The sequence below is a fragment of the Python bivittatus genome, unplaced genomic scaffold, assembly GCF_059951505.1.
Source record: "Python bivittatus isolate LINGU-HERP-01145 unplaced genomic scaffold, Pbiv_v1 ctg000670_np1212, whole genome shotgun sequence".
Lineage (NCBI taxonomy): Eukaryota > Metazoa > Chordata > Lepidosauria > Squamata > Pythonidae > Python > Python bivittatus.
The window spans coordinates 12,083,264-12,098,064 of NW_028277094.1; the positions used below are offsets into that span (position 1 = coordinate 12,083,264).

Consider the following 14,801-nt stretch of genomic DNA (forward strand, 5'->3'; position numbering starts at 1 on the left):
TATTCCCTCCAGGTGGAATCCCATCCCAGTGCTTCCCAGATCCAACCCCGTTTTCTTTGCTTCTGAGCCCAGACCACTTTGGCCTGATATTGCTTGCTGCCTGCTGATTCCTGAACAAGGCAAATATTTGTAATGTTTTGAAACTAGGGGAGTTTCGATTAAAGGATAACTCCAAGACAGACCAGTCTCGTCATTACTATTTTTCCCCACTCTTTTGTTTCTGCTCAGTTGGTTGTTCTACACAAAGAGGAGTTCACAGTTTTGAATGTGTTTCTGTATGTGCGTCCCCCAAACAAAGTACCTTTTGGGGTGCAGCTTGCAAGCAACCTTCCCTAATGCGTGTCCTTTCTTCTTAATGTCTGCCCGTTCTTCTGCACACTTCATTATGCAGAACGTAGCAAAGCTCAGAAAAGAACAGACACGGGCGTTATTTGAGTGGGAATCGGGTGAGTTCCTATACAAATGAAAAGTGAAGAAATTCCACCCCTCTGTAGCCAGTTCCCCCCACTCCCCTTGCGCGTGCTCAGGGCTCAGAGCAGTGGTGTTCCCAGAAGAGGGGCATTCTCCACACTCTGTGGACCGGTCTGGGATAAAAGCTCGGGGTCGGAGTGCCCGCTCTTGCCTGCTGAAGAGAGAAGTCCCTGCTGTGCGGGGTTTCCATTTCCAGCAGCAGATGCCAGGGAACGTCAGCTGAACTCTTGGGGTTTGTCTGGAAAGGAAGCCTCTCCTCACAGGACATCTGGACTGACTGCTGCCGGTTGGGGAAGCCATGTGGATCGCTTCACCCTCAGCCTCTGCAACGGGAGAGCAAGAGAAATCGAACAGGAATGTGGAAGGCGCCTGTTTAGGGACCAGGCAGCCCGCCCAATTGGCCTTATTCCCAGACACTCCGTTTCACCCCCCTTTGCTTGATTTTTGGTGCAAGAAAACTGGTGGCACGCATGTCTTCCTGCGGAAAGTTCCCTATGTAGCTTGGTCATTCTCTGCTAAATGCATTTAAGCTCACAGTGCCAAGAACAGCTTCTCTGTGCCAAAAATTCGGAAGAGATGTTTTCCTATCGGAAGAGGCAACGGGGGGGGGGGGGGGGCTTGCATACCAAGGGTGTCCTCCCCATATAAGGCAATTGCGTGAGCAGAACAGGCAGAAACGCTCTTGAGCATCCCAAGGAATAGGTTCAAAACGTCTCCAGGATGGCTCGGGAAAAGGCAGAGGGGATGGGCCTCTGCTGCAAACAGCCAGTTCTGACTTCATTCAGAGGAGTCTAGGATGGCAAACCCTCCAGAGTGGGGCTGGGGAAGGGAGGCAGCGTGTTTCGACCACAGAGAGGATGCCGCACATCCCAAAGGTTCCGGGCGAATGTCTTCATGTTGCAAAATTTCTTGGACAGCAGAGCTGGGAAAAGCACGGTTGCCTCTGAAGCCCTGAAAAGCCACATCCAGGCAGATGAAGCAACGCGGTGCAAAAATACACCAAGGATCTGGCTTGGCAGCAAAAAGGCAGCTTTAGGCCTGACACTATGAAAACAGTGAAAGAGAAAGGGGGGTGGCAGAACCAGAAGCCCTCTGGCTGTGTGCACTCCTGAAAGCTTTGGGTGTGTTTCCCAGAGATCTAGTTTGAAGAAGGAAGAAGCTATTAAATACGTGATTGATTATATTGTGTGTGTGCAGCAAATAAAACTAAATGCAGTGTTTGTCTTGGCCTCACCTGATTTTGGAGTACAAGGCAATTGTGCCTTTAAAGGTAGTGGTGGGAGAAAGCAGAGGGGCAGCCCCGAAGCGCCACCTCTCCCCTTCCCGTCTCCTGACGCCCCCCTCCGGACTGCTCCCTGGTTCCTCGGGGGGCTTCCCCTTCAGGGCCAGAACTTCAGCCGCGGGACGCGCTCTGCTTTCCTTGCGTGGCTTTCCGAGGGCTCACTGCAAATCCATTGTCTTTCGAACAAAGCCCAGCGGAACTTGAGGGCTGTTTTCCCAAGCAGGGGCCCAGCTGGGATCTTGGCCAGTTCTTGCTGCAACACGGCCTGAAGAAGGGAGAGCGACTGTACAGCTGTTGCTTGCTTAGAAGCCGGTCCAGCAGGGAGGGGAAGAGGTCTGGGGAGCGCGGGGGAGAAGCCACGACGATGCCCGGAGGCTGAGAGCCGCAGAGCGGGATCTCGCCTCCCTTGTCTCTTGCGCTCCGTATTGCTGAATTTGGCAGTTTGGTGAGCGTAGGCTAGAGGACAGAAGCAGGCAGATCACGCCTGCAAAGTGGAGGAATCTGCTTGCCCTTGCCAGCTTGGGACCCGCTTGGACAGAGCCCTTTTCATGCCACCATCTGGACCTTTTTGACCACACCTTGTGGATCCCCTGGGGATCAGTTGGCAGGAGATCATGCTTGGCTTTTTACTAGGAGGACCCTGCAAAGCTTTTCATCCCTGAGCAAGTGGCTGTGATTTTCCAGGCCTCGACCCAAATTAATTAAGGAGATTATTTCTATTTCTACAGTATCCCTTAAAAATTCATATTGAGACTTTTGCCGTGTCGGGGGGAATTGCAAGTAGTTTAGTTTTCAGGGACATTTGTGCTGGCTTGTCAATCAGAAATCACGAGAACCCAGAGACTGTGAACCTGGGACGTCCTGCAGACTCGGTGGGCAGTCTTCCTTGGAGCTACAGTGACTCTCCTGGCGCCGTAGAAGGAACCCTTCGCTACCTTGCGTGTGAGCCCTTTCTGCAATGACCCTGCCTTCCCCGGAAGAGCCTGGCGTATGGGTTTGACTTGCATCCTCACCACCCAACCAGGTGCAAGGTGGAACAGCCGTTTGCCACAAGGGTCTGGCGAAACAGCTGCGGAGGCACACTGTGAGTGATCACTGCTTCCCAAGAGATGTGTTTGGGGAAGAAGCTCCAAAGCCATTCATCAAAGCAGTTGACAGTCCATAAAGCAGCGGCCTCTTCAACCCATGTCCCACTGACCCTGATATGGACCGCTAATTGGGTCAGATTCTTGAATGAGGCTTCTTACTTGCCAGAAAAAGCATAGCAGGAGATGCCAGCTCCCCTGGAGGGCTTCTGCGAGGACTGAAAATAGCTTGTAGAAGCATTGCGTAGAGTAGCCTCTTAGGCTTCTATGAAGAAGACCTGGGCAGGGCCAGCTTCAAACTTGGCTGCTCTAAATTTCTGACGAGTAGAAGATTTTGAAGAGAGGGAGCTCCTGGTGGTGGTTCCACCAGCCATGCCTCCAAGAAGAAACTCTACCTGCACCTCTGAAATAAACCTTGCTTGCTATTTTCTACTCTCAAAGAAGCTGATGCCCTGGTTAAAAACACAGACTTCCAAAACATACCATCTACTGATAAAATCTCCTGACTGTCTCTGAAGGGGCATGAGCGGGTCCTGTGAGCAGCGGCCAGGGAGTGAGTGCCTGGCTTAGGAGGAAGATACCAGGTGAAAAGATTTGGAAGACGGGCAGCTCTGAAACTTTGCAACGTTCATCCAGCCCAACCTCACATAATCTGGTGACCCCAGATGTCAAACTGGGACAGTGTGAAGACTGCTTATCCTAGTCTTCAAACTGGGACAGCAGACGTGTGTCTCCAGCAACCCCAGGTGGACGCCACCTGCACGATTCTACATAATGTACAAAACCCAAGGAAAAACAGGGGCAGCAGCAGCAACAGAGAATGTGGAATTGTGGGAAACAGTGACTTCCTGAGCAACTCCTGTTTTCTTTTGCGCGAGAAAAAGCGTTGGGACTTAGGACCCTAAAATGAAGCTTGCGGCTATGCGGCACCCTGCCTGAGGTCCCGGGGATGTCAGAGGTTGATTTGGGAAGATTCCCAGCCTTGGTGGTTAGAAGGCCATTTCACTGTTCTGCAGAACCTGCTGTTCTGGCCAGCAAGGTAGATTAAATTTCCGTGCTTTATATCCTGCAGAATCAGTAAAATGAAGCATAGGAGAACCCAAAGCTTGGTCACAAAAGTTGCATTCATACAACTCTCTCTGCTTTCAGCCACTGGGGGGGGGGGGTGGTGGCTGGGAAGCCTCTGGTTTGTGGATCAGATGCAGCTTGTGATGGACTCCCCCTCCGGCCACAGCCCCTTCAGTCTCTCTCTCCCTCTCGTCCTCAGCTGGCAACAAAGGGAGGGTCTTCCAAACCCATTTATTGGCAAGGCTGAGGGGAGGGACAGCTTGCAGAATTCTGGGGTCTGGATACCAAATAGTACCAGCCCAAAGTCCCCAAATTAAATGAGAGCCTCATAATATATATATTAGCCAGAGGCCTTGCCACCAAATATTAAGATGCTGCAGAACTCTTTGCTATTTTTGCAGCAGAGCCCTGCACAGTTTCACCTGTGCAAATGAGGCTCTCATTTCCCTCAACCTGCATTGGACTGTCTTTATTTTATGTGACATTTCTAGCCATCTTTCTTCAGTGAAATAGTGGGACTTTGGGCCCCAAATCTATCTCTATCTATCTATCTATCTATCTATCTATCTATCTATCTATCTATCTATCTATCTATCAAAACAATACACAAATACACATTTTGAAAGAAAAAAGTAAAGGAAGAAAAGTAGCAAGTGGAGAAAGAAGTGCAAAGAAAGAAAGAGAGGAGGAAAGGAAAGGGGAGAAAGAGTTGCCTCTGGCTAAAAGCAATGCCTTCAACCCCCATTGGAATGACTGGGCTCAGCAATGGCGGTGTGCGCTGGGTTGTGGCCAAGAGAGCAACACTGACTGGCAATGCCTTGACGGAGGCCGCAGAAAGTCCTACAGACATCCATCTGGCTGCAGATGTGTGGGAAGACTCTGGGCCACTCTGCGCAATCAATCAGACTGAACGGGCAGCCGAGTGGAGCCAAGAGAGGCTGCGGCTGCAGTAATGGGCTGGACCTGAGCGGGTGCCTGGAGGAAGCAACATATGGTACCAAGCAGGGTTTACTAGCCACACATTCAGGGGATAAATATGCCAGTTTGCCCAATATATCAACATGCCACCAGCAAATGCAGACTGGGGGGCTTCCTTCTCCCTACGTTCAAAAGCGTCATAAACAAGCAGCTTTGTGGGAGTCTGCATTCCATGGTAACTGCTTGGAGGGATCCTAAAGACACCCATCTGGTTTCGGGGGATGAGATTTTTTTTAAAAAAGAAGAGCAGGGAGGAAAGAGTTAGATTCCTTCTCCATGCCAGGCCTCATCGGGTTAATTATTCGTAATGAACCAGGCCTTCCTTCACTGATGTAACTGGCATTTTAAAACATGCGCTTCCTTGCTTTTTCATCTTAAACTAAGGATGACAGTGCCTTGGTAATAGGCCAGGCTTACATCCTTCTGGACCAGTGTTTCTCAATCTTGGCAACTTGAAGACCTGTGGAATTCTGGGAGTTGAAGGCCACAGGTCTTCAAGTTGCCAAGGTTGAGAAACACTGCTCTGCACCATTAGCTTGTTGGAAAACTGGCTCCTTCTTGCCCGAGTGTCCTTGAGTTGTTCTGGAGGAACATATGCATGAGTTGGTTTGGTCAACCAACCTTTTGGAACCACTGCAAAAATTCTGCCTTCTGCAAAGCTCACCTGGGACAATCGACCTCTTGAAGATGGGAGAGGTAATCCTAAGGCCCTTGTTTATCCAGGAGGACAACACCACTCAGGGCCGACGGCAGAATTTGAACATGCACCAGCTTGTCAAAACTCAGATGTGCTGGGAATGTGATTGCTGGAGCTTCCAGCCAGCACCAATCCAGGGACTTCTGAAGGGGGTTAGGAGGCAGAAGGGTGCTGGGCACAAGGGAGAAAGGGAGAGAGTAATAATTTTCTGTGAAGGGATGAATTGAGAGATTTGGTGATCACGGCTCATCAGAAGCTGAGAAAGATGGCAAAAAATGCGTTGGAACTCAGTCCTGACTTTCAAAAAGCAAGCATAATTTAAACATGCAGAACAGTTACTGATGTAGAAAAACAAGTACGTGGGCTAGGGAGGAATCCTAAAACTCCCTAATGGACTTTCAGTATATTAAAAATAGAAAGGTGGCCTGTAGCAGGAAACTCTGGTGTTCAAAGTCAAGTTTCTTTGCAATCTCCTCCTTCTCAGGGGCATGAAAAACAAACTTTAGTCATAGAAATATGCTGGGTTAGTCATGTTGTTAAGATATTTATTGACAATTAATTGCCCTCTACATGACAGCCTTTCCAAAGCACAAAGCAATTGAAAACACGGTCTTTAGTGGACGGTTTGTCCAAGGAGATGAGCAAAGGGAAACCAGAGAAAAACAAGAACCACCGCTTAAGTGTTTCCAGATGGTGATTAGGGAACCCACGGTGGGTGGGTCGGTGGCCTTTCCACGTCTCCTCCCGGTTCAGCCTCCTTCAGGGACTCGGCAGTTTTGAGGGAGCTGGTTTTGCTGGAGGAAAAGGTTTCCCGGCTGCTGTTGAACTGGGAGAGGCTCAGCTTGAATAAATGCTGGAGCTTATCCTGGAACTGCCTGCCCACAAAGTAGTACAATAAAGGGTTGATGCAGCTGTTTGCAAAGCCCATGGAGAGCCCGAAGGGCAGGACTGCATCAATCATGGAGGTGAGGTGGCACCTGCTGATCACCTCCATCCAGGAGAGGGCATCCAGGAAGGTGAAGATGTGGAACGGGAGCCAGCAAATCAGGAAGGCCACGACCACGGCAGCCACCAGCCTCAGCACCCGGTCCCTTACCTTCATCCTCTTTGTGAACCCTTGGGCCTTCTTCAAGTGCACCCTGATGCAGATGTAGCACCCAAATATGATGGCCATTGGGACCAGGAAGCCAAGGATGTTTTTCATTAAGGCTGTAACGGCTGACCAGGTGGAGTAATTCTCCGAGGGGTAGGCCATGATACAAGCGTTCACACCCAGCTCGTTGATGTATTGGACATCACGGAAGCAGAAGGTGGGCAGAGAGGTCAAGGTGGCCAGTCCCCAAACAAGGAATGTGGCAATGAATGCCCGTTCCAAAGTTCCTTGCTGGCACTGGAAGGGGCGCACGATGGCCTGGTAACGGTTCACACTCAGGCACATTATGAAAAAGATGCTTGCAAACATGGTCAAGCAAAGGATGGAGCTGGAGAGCTTGCACATTATGGAGCCAAAGACCCAGTTGTACCCGTAGGCATAGCTGGCAGCCCAGAATGGAAGGGTGGTGAGGGCCAGCAAGTCAGCCACTGCTAGGTTGATGATGTAGACATTGGCCACAGTCTTTGGACTCCTCTGCCGACACAGTGCAGTGATGACCATGCTGTTGCCCACAAGTCCAAGGGTGAAGATGATGCAGTAGACCACTGGGATGAGCACAAACTGGTGGCTGGAAAAGTTGATGAGGCAGGCCTCCCTGGTGGAGACATTGGTGGGAGACAGGTCTTGCAGAGTCTGTTCAGTGGTGAGGGTGATGGAGATGTTCCTGAAATGCATCTTGGGGTCAGACAGCAAGAGGTGGCCTGCAGGAAACTCCGAGACATGGAACCTTGGGCTCTGCATTACCAGATCAGGCTGGCGTTGGCTCTTAAAGAAAGAGTGAAAACAGAACAGAAGCATGAATCATGACTCTTCAGCACATTTCTGAGGAACGTTTCATTCTCCCCAACAGACTCATGGAGATGATTCCTTGTCACTGGCTTAATATCAGTTTTGGACTGGCTTTTGGGCCAGCTGGAACATACATGCAATACAGCTGCATCCTGATCTGGATTTTAAGGGGGAAGGAGGATTTGGAGTGCATGGGGGCACTCCTGTCACCCTGCAGCTCCTTAAAGAAGCTGTGTGTTTTCTCATGCTTGTGTGGCACAACTACGCAATCCCAGCAAATGTTGCATTTGACCCTTTGCCTAGACTTCATAAGTTGGTCATGCAACCAATCGTCTGAACAGTCAAAAGCCCTTGTGTATTTGTTAATACACAAGTTGATAATATTTTTGAAGTATTCTCTTTTATACATTTATTTATTTTTATTTATTTATTTAACTTGTTCCCGCCCATCTCCCCACAATGGGGGACTCTGGGCGGCTTACAACACACTAAAAACATAAATACAATTAAAAGTTATAAAAACCAAACATTAGAAACATAAAAAGCTAAAATGTAAAATTATGTAATTACTTTCTTAGCATTCCGTTCAAAAAGATGATCTTTTAATTAATTTGTATTAATCCATTGCAGGATACCAAAACTTAAACAAAAGATAAGTTAAAGCAACTCAGTGATTTCTTTTTAAATTAAAACGAGTCATAATTCCCCCAGCAGCTTCTATGTAACCAGTTAGAGCTAATACTGAAATGTGCTTTTTAATCCATTAAAAAAAAAAAAGGCTTTAAATGCACAGAGTGAAAGAGAAGGCAATATTAGTGAGGTTTACTAAAGAATATTTGACTTAACTTCTAGATATATGAAGAAAAAGTTCTACACTGGGGGAAGTTTCCAATTATCCGAGCAGGAGCGCGCTGTTTTAGAATTCATCCATTCTGGAGATGGATCAGACTTCCCGTTTTTGAAAGTCTCAGTTTTAGTTCCCTTAAAAGACATTCATTTTCTCCTGCCTGAGGCACCAGAAATATTCTCCACTCGCAAACTAGAGTCAGTCGCTGAATATATTAGAGGGAAAGTGGAAAACAGGACGGAGGTATTCTAGGAGTGGAAATCGGATGGCAGCAAAGCGGTTCCCCCGTAAGTGCTGGATGCTGTCCAGAGGCTTCAGTAGACGAGGAGTGCAAACAGGAACGCAAATAACGCTGAAGCTTTAAGGGATGGAAACATCTGAAGGGAAACCTAGAAGCGGAAAAGAGCAGCGCCGTCACTTACGGGCTGAGGAGCCGAACGAGTCTGCAGAATCCGCTACGGGGCCGGGGGCTCCCATCGAGAAACCTCGGACGTCCGTTGCTGCCTCCTTTTCCTGCGTCCCTCGCCTCTGGCAGGGCCGAAGAGCTGTCGCCATCCGCTGGCCGCGGCTATGTCCGCCGGGGCCGACTTGCCTCCTGCCGGGCCGCCCCATCGCAGCGAGCACCGTCCCTGGCCCAAAGGAAGACGTTCGCAGTGGGGCTGCCTTGCTTGCAGCCCCCGCCTGTCTCGCAGCAGCTCCTGGGGAGGGGACTGACGCCTCCTGCCCATCGCGCTCCGCAGCCAACGGAAGACGGGGAAATGGGCGGGCATTCCAGCAACCCATTCCATGTTGGGGGGGCGTACTTTTCTTCACCCCCTTCTTGCATCATCATCATCATCATCATCACCATCATTTCCATCCCTTAAAGCTCTAAGTTCGTCTTTATACAGTTTCTCGTGGCATCTGTTTCAGCTGCTGTCTTGGAGCTGGGGTGAAAGTGAGGAGAGTCAGCCAAGCTGAGCCAGGCTTGGGGTGGGGGCTGGGGGGCTGGGGGGATTCCCCCCTCCCTGGCCAAAGTCAGGACGTTGCGCCTGGAGGAGCTCAGCACGGGGCAGGCTCACTTGGAGAACACAGTTCGGGGGCAGCGTCTCCAAGCCCCATTTCCTAGGGAGGATTGGTGGGGAGGGGGTGCTGGCATTATCCCAAAGCCCAGCTGGGGAGGAATGCTAAAATGCATGGAATTTACACTGGCCCCCTCTAGGAAGGGAACACGGTGGAAAGAGCTATTTCGGTCCAAACTGGCTTCCAGAGCCACAAATAGCAGCTGGAAAAAACATCTCGACTCTCTAAACCAGCGTTTCTCAACCTTGGCAGCTTTAAGATGTGAGGACTTCAACTCCCAGAATTCCCCAGCCAGCATGCGCACATCTTAAAGTTGCCAAGGTTGAGAAACACTGCTCTAAACCAACCTGGGTGACTTTGTGCCCAGCCTGTTGAAATAATAGCACCTTGCCCTGGTGCCCTCCTGGGATGTGGGACTTCCTGGGACTTCCACCTTCTCTGCTGCCATCCTGGTACTCCGGACTACAGCTCCCAGGATTCCTGGCTAGCTTAATTCTTACCCAAGGCAGAGAGCATGGGAAATTCTTTGGACGCCTCCAGGGGTTTCTCTGAGCACAAATTCTGCTTTGGGTCGGCCTCTCCATCAAGTGATAGAAAGCCACAAACTTGGGCCGATTCAGTTTCCTTTGAATGAGGCCAAGTTTGCTACACAAAACAGGGAAGGCAGATTGATCGGCGGCTGCCCCCTGCAACACAAAGCAGGTGGTCTAGTGGTGCCCCCATCAGACACAGAAAGGTAGATGTTATCCTCTTTTGGGATGAGCCAGGAACCTCCAGCCATATCACTCTAGCCCAATAGCCACAGAAGCAAAATGAGCTTATCCAACATTATGTCTGGCGTTTCTGCCTCTGTACCATTTTTGCTATCGCCTAGTGTCTCTCAAGCATTGACCTTGGAAGGCTGAGAAGTCCAAAATTCTCCCTCCAGCTGACCAGGAGAGACTGCAAAACCCAGCTGGATTCACATGGTGCTCTGCAGGTCTCTAGAACTGGAAAAAGATCCAATTTCTACTCCATACAGAAGAAAAAGATTTTTTTTTCCTTTTGGTTTTGCTGTTGCTCAAAAGCTCTGCAGAGATTCAGCATTTCCAGTGGCAAGTTTGCCTTTAGACCGATTTCAAATATGCTGAACTGAAGCTGGAAAACAGTGGACAAACTCAGCTGTTCAATACTGACAGTGATGGGACAATGCAGGTCTGGAGCTGATTCTAGAGCAGTGCGAAGTTCCTGCATGGAAGTGCCCTTAGTTGCCACCAGCCCTCAAAAGCTCTTGAGATGGCTGCTGAGCGGACAGACATCTGAGCTGCCTGAGCAAAATTAGACAGAAAAAGTTATTTTTTCCTTGATTGCAAGCAAGATCCAAAGCCATGGAATGAGTTACATGGCGACCCCAATGTGCCTGTCAGCCCCACTAAGTAGACCAGATTTGAATCAACTCCACAGGAAGGCTAAAACTACCTTTAATGAAATTGGCTAGAATAACAGTCTTGCAAGTCTGATTGTGCTGCACCTCCTCCTTCTCCTCCTTACAGTCCAGTGAATTAGGGAGCTGTCCATCTGAGCCACTTCCAAATGTTATCCAGATGTTCTGAATTCAAAAAACGGTTTAGCCCCCTTTGCCTAGGCAATGCTTCCTGCAACTCTCCATCAAGGTCATCTTACTCTCTCCAGTGCCCTTTTGGCTCACACCCTTCTTGTCTTGCAAGGACGGGTGCTGTAGAAGGGGGTGGGATCAAGAAATGCAACCGGGGAGTCTCACTGGAGGCTCAGGAGTTTACTGAGAGGGCACAGCCATTGGGGATCCTTCCGAGGACTTGGGTCAGTTGAGGCTCTGTGAGAAAACCCAGCCCAGCCTCAAGCAACAATGATTTGGCTCCTGTGGGGACTTCCAATCCGTCGCTGCCTGGGATGTCTTTACAGGCTGGTCTTCTATTTTAAAGGGCACCCCCCTCCCCCAATAAAAACCGGATCCTGCCATTGACGAAAGAGCGGTTGGTTTGTTCTCCGGGGCACTGAAAATGGCCTGTTTTGTGTTCTGCACCAGCGGAGCTTCCCACCCCGGGCCCGTCCTGCTGTCCAACGCTGCCAGCGAGTCTGCGCTGTTTTCAGGATGCCCGCTCCCAGCTGCCCCTTCCACCCCTTCCCTAAACTTCCCGGGATCCAGAAAACGGTGAGATGGATTTCACAAAGTGTCATCTGATTTCCCCTAGGATGGGACATATCATCAGAAGTGAACCCAGGAGCACTTTTCTGAGATTTTCTGCCCAGCCACTAAGATAAAAACTTCAGAAACAGAAAAAATAACCAAATAAATAAACTGGCATGCTCCTGCTTTTATTTATGTCTTGTTATTACATTTTAGAGGTCAGGCTACTCTTCTCCCTGTGTGCTGTTCTCCGGACTGTGGGCACCACCCAGCCCTGCCTTTCCCAGCTAGCTGCCCTCCAGTTTTCTTGGTTGGCAACTAAACCAACAGCTGTTGTAACTGGAACTGTGTGGGCCTTAGATTTGGTCCACGTGCCTGAAGATGGACGGTGTAATGAGGGGCAAATTTGTGAGGGGGTCAACTGGAGTTCTGAGAGAAGATCGACTTTCTCAGAATTCTTCTGGGGCCCATTTTTGGAAATACCACGGAGGGGGCAGAAGCTGGTGTTTTGCTTTGCATCCCGGCAGCTCCCCACTTATTTCTCTTTAATTAAAAGGATCTGAACAACAACAAAGAGTGGTGAGGGAACCTGGTAGTAGCTGTTACCCAGCTTAGTAGTATATGGTATTAGCTCTCCAGAGGTTCAGGAAGCCATCTTTTCTTCTGAGGCTGAACTGGACATCCTGAAGCCATTCCTTCCTCTTTTCTCTGAATCCATCTAGAAAATAGTTGTCAGCGCAGAAAAACAGCTCTTGCAGCTGATGAATTGTGTTCCAGTTGACAGAGGTTAGGCCATTCAAAATTTGCTAATTACCAAATGCTTGGAGGGTGGGGTTGGCCCCGTTTCCAGCTGTGAACAAAACATCACCGTACTTGAGAGTTGTGTTCTACTTGGCGAAACGATGTGGTTAGTCATGAGGTATGACGGAAGATAATTAATTGCGAAGAGCTTTGCAAAAACCTACCAGGTCTTCCAACTCAATTGTTCATCCTCTGGTTGCTTCTAGTTCAGCAGAAATGTCTAAACAAGAACAGAGTTTCCTGGCTTTGGCAGAGAGATGGGCTAAATTGCTGTTCTTTCATAGAAGTTTGCACGCAGCACACATTTCAAAATGTTCTCGTGAGATGGTCAAACTCTCTGTCCTCTGCCACTGAAACCTTTTTGATGGGCCAAGTCCTCTGTGTGGGATCCCACTAGAGCAGTGTTGTCCAAACTTGGCCACTTTAAGATGAGTGGACTTCAACTCCCAGAATTCCCCAGCCAGCAAAAGGATCTGAACAACAACAAAGAGTGGTGAGGGAACCTGGTAGCAGCATGGCTGGCTGGGGAATTCTGGGAGTTGAAGTCCACTCATCTTAAAGTGGCCAAGTTTGGACAACACTGCACTAGAGAAAGCATTGGCAAGTTAGTGCTCAGGACTTCTAAGAAAGCAGAGGAGCACACCAAATGTAGGTCGCTAGAACGTTTTGGCTTCTGCAGATCGAGGGGCTGAAGATGCAGCTAGTCTTGGAAGCAGACCAGATATCTGCAATGGCATCTTTGTTTTTTTTAGCCTTGGGTTGATTAAATATAAGCAAAAATTTTCCCAGGAAACATTTTATCTGGGAAATTTCTACACTAGGATTTTTATCTTGAAATCTGATATTTCAACCTGTTATGCTACACATTGGCGTAAACATCTCATGTTCTGGGAGATTAGTTTCCTTCTCTATCCCATTGTTTTTCCAAACTACTTTCATGATGGTGCTTTTGATTATGGGAAATGCCCTGAATTATTGTATTTACCTTTGCACGTTGCAATCAAACAGTATTACAAGCAATATAACTCTTGCAGAATTTATTATTGGGAGTGATCTTGAAGGTGTAGAGCCTGTTCTGCAGCACTCTCGTCTTGTAACTTCAAGCCAGGAAGAACAAAAGTCCATGGCCGACTTTTTTCCTGAGGCTATTTTTCACCTATGGAGCTTTGAATAACATTGCAATCTTTATTTTCCTATCTGCAATTGTGCTTGGAAAAAAATGTACCCACATAGACATACCGGTTGATAAACCTCACCATCCCCAGCCAGACTGGCTGGAGAACCCCAGATTCAGGGATGCTGATTCAGAATGTGGGCTAAATTTAGCTAACTCTTCTTGGGTATGTGGGTTCATCCATGCTTTGCAAAAAAGTTACCCATTTGTGCTTGGCACCGGGACTGGAGTGGGAGGGAGGCACAGATAAGAGGGAGGGCAGAAAGCAGCAGAAAACTGAACCAAGGGAGTCAAGGGGGGGGGGGGTTTGCCAAGGAATGCATAGAATTTGACACAGGCAAGAGGGGCTCTCTGGATGAATGGGGCTCAAAAGGCAAGGCGATTCCAGAGTGGAGAGGAAGAAAGACGGCTCAAATCTGGTCCTTTTCAGACTAAGTGCTTTGTCCGATAAGTTGTCAAGCTCCACAATCTTGTGCCAAAACTAGGTTGGCAAACATCCAGGAACCTCCCCTCTAAACCATTTCTGAGTCCAGATGTGGAACCCTCAAAGGATCATCCGTTCTTCTTGCTCCAGTATTCTCAGCCTTTCAGATCCATCCATGCTCCCATTTTCATGAAAGACATGACAGGCATCAAATAGGACAACTCGTACAGGAACAGGCAAGAAAAGCAGGGGAGAAACATTATGGGTCCTGAGAGGGTCCAGTATCTCCTCCAGCATCTTCAGAGCTAGAACCTTGGTTCAAATTTGATGCTGAAATTCAGCAAATTTGAACACCAGAAATTTTTCTGAGCAAGCCCAGGATTTAAATAGTACCCAGCCCAAGTGACTTTTGAGGTTAGAGACACAACGAAGAAAACAGAACAATCTGTGCTATGAGTTTGAAAGACTTAAAGGAGAAACATGAAACATTCCTGAACCTCAGTTCTGTTGCAACCACCAGCAGATAAACAAACCAGGAATGAGATGCGCCTTCCAGCCAAACTACCATGACTCTGGGCAAGAATTCTCAACCACCTAACCCCTTCTTTCAACAGTTTTGGGAGGACTGCCAAGTGGCTGGCAACAGGAGCGTGTCAATCCAACCCATTTGCAAATTGCTGCTGAAGAACTTCCAGAGAAGGGCAACCTTGTCTGTTGGAAGACTCTGGCGCCGAGAGACCATTTTGGCCCAGATTAAGAGTAAGAAAACAACCCCCTGGAGTGCTGGTGCCTCCCAAGGGAGCGAGACCTCCCACCCCCCTCCC

The 14,801-nt window shown here is 48.8% G+C and overlaps 1 protein-coding gene across 1 annotated transcript; it reads right to left on the minus strand.

Moving 5' to 3' along the window:
• Positions 1-5,845: 5,845 nt before the first annotated feature.
• Positions 5,846-9,315, minus strand: AGTR2 (angiotensin II receptor type 2). The gene has a single exon (XM_088151670.1). The coding sequence runs from the start codon at positions 7,530-7,532 to the stop codon at positions 6,279-6,281; it is 1,254 nt and encodes a 417-aa protein (XP_088007796.1). The 5' UTR covers positions 7,533-9,315; the 3' UTR covers positions 5,846-6,278.
• Between the last annotated feature and the right edge of the window lie 5,486 nt (positions 9,316-14,801).

Bases quoted from the DNA above. Each gene is read 5' to 3' on its own strand.
- AGTR2 (XM_088151670.1), bottom strand. From the start codon at position 7,532: ATGCTTCTGTTCTGTTTTCACTCTTTCTTTAAGAGCCAACGCCAGCCT.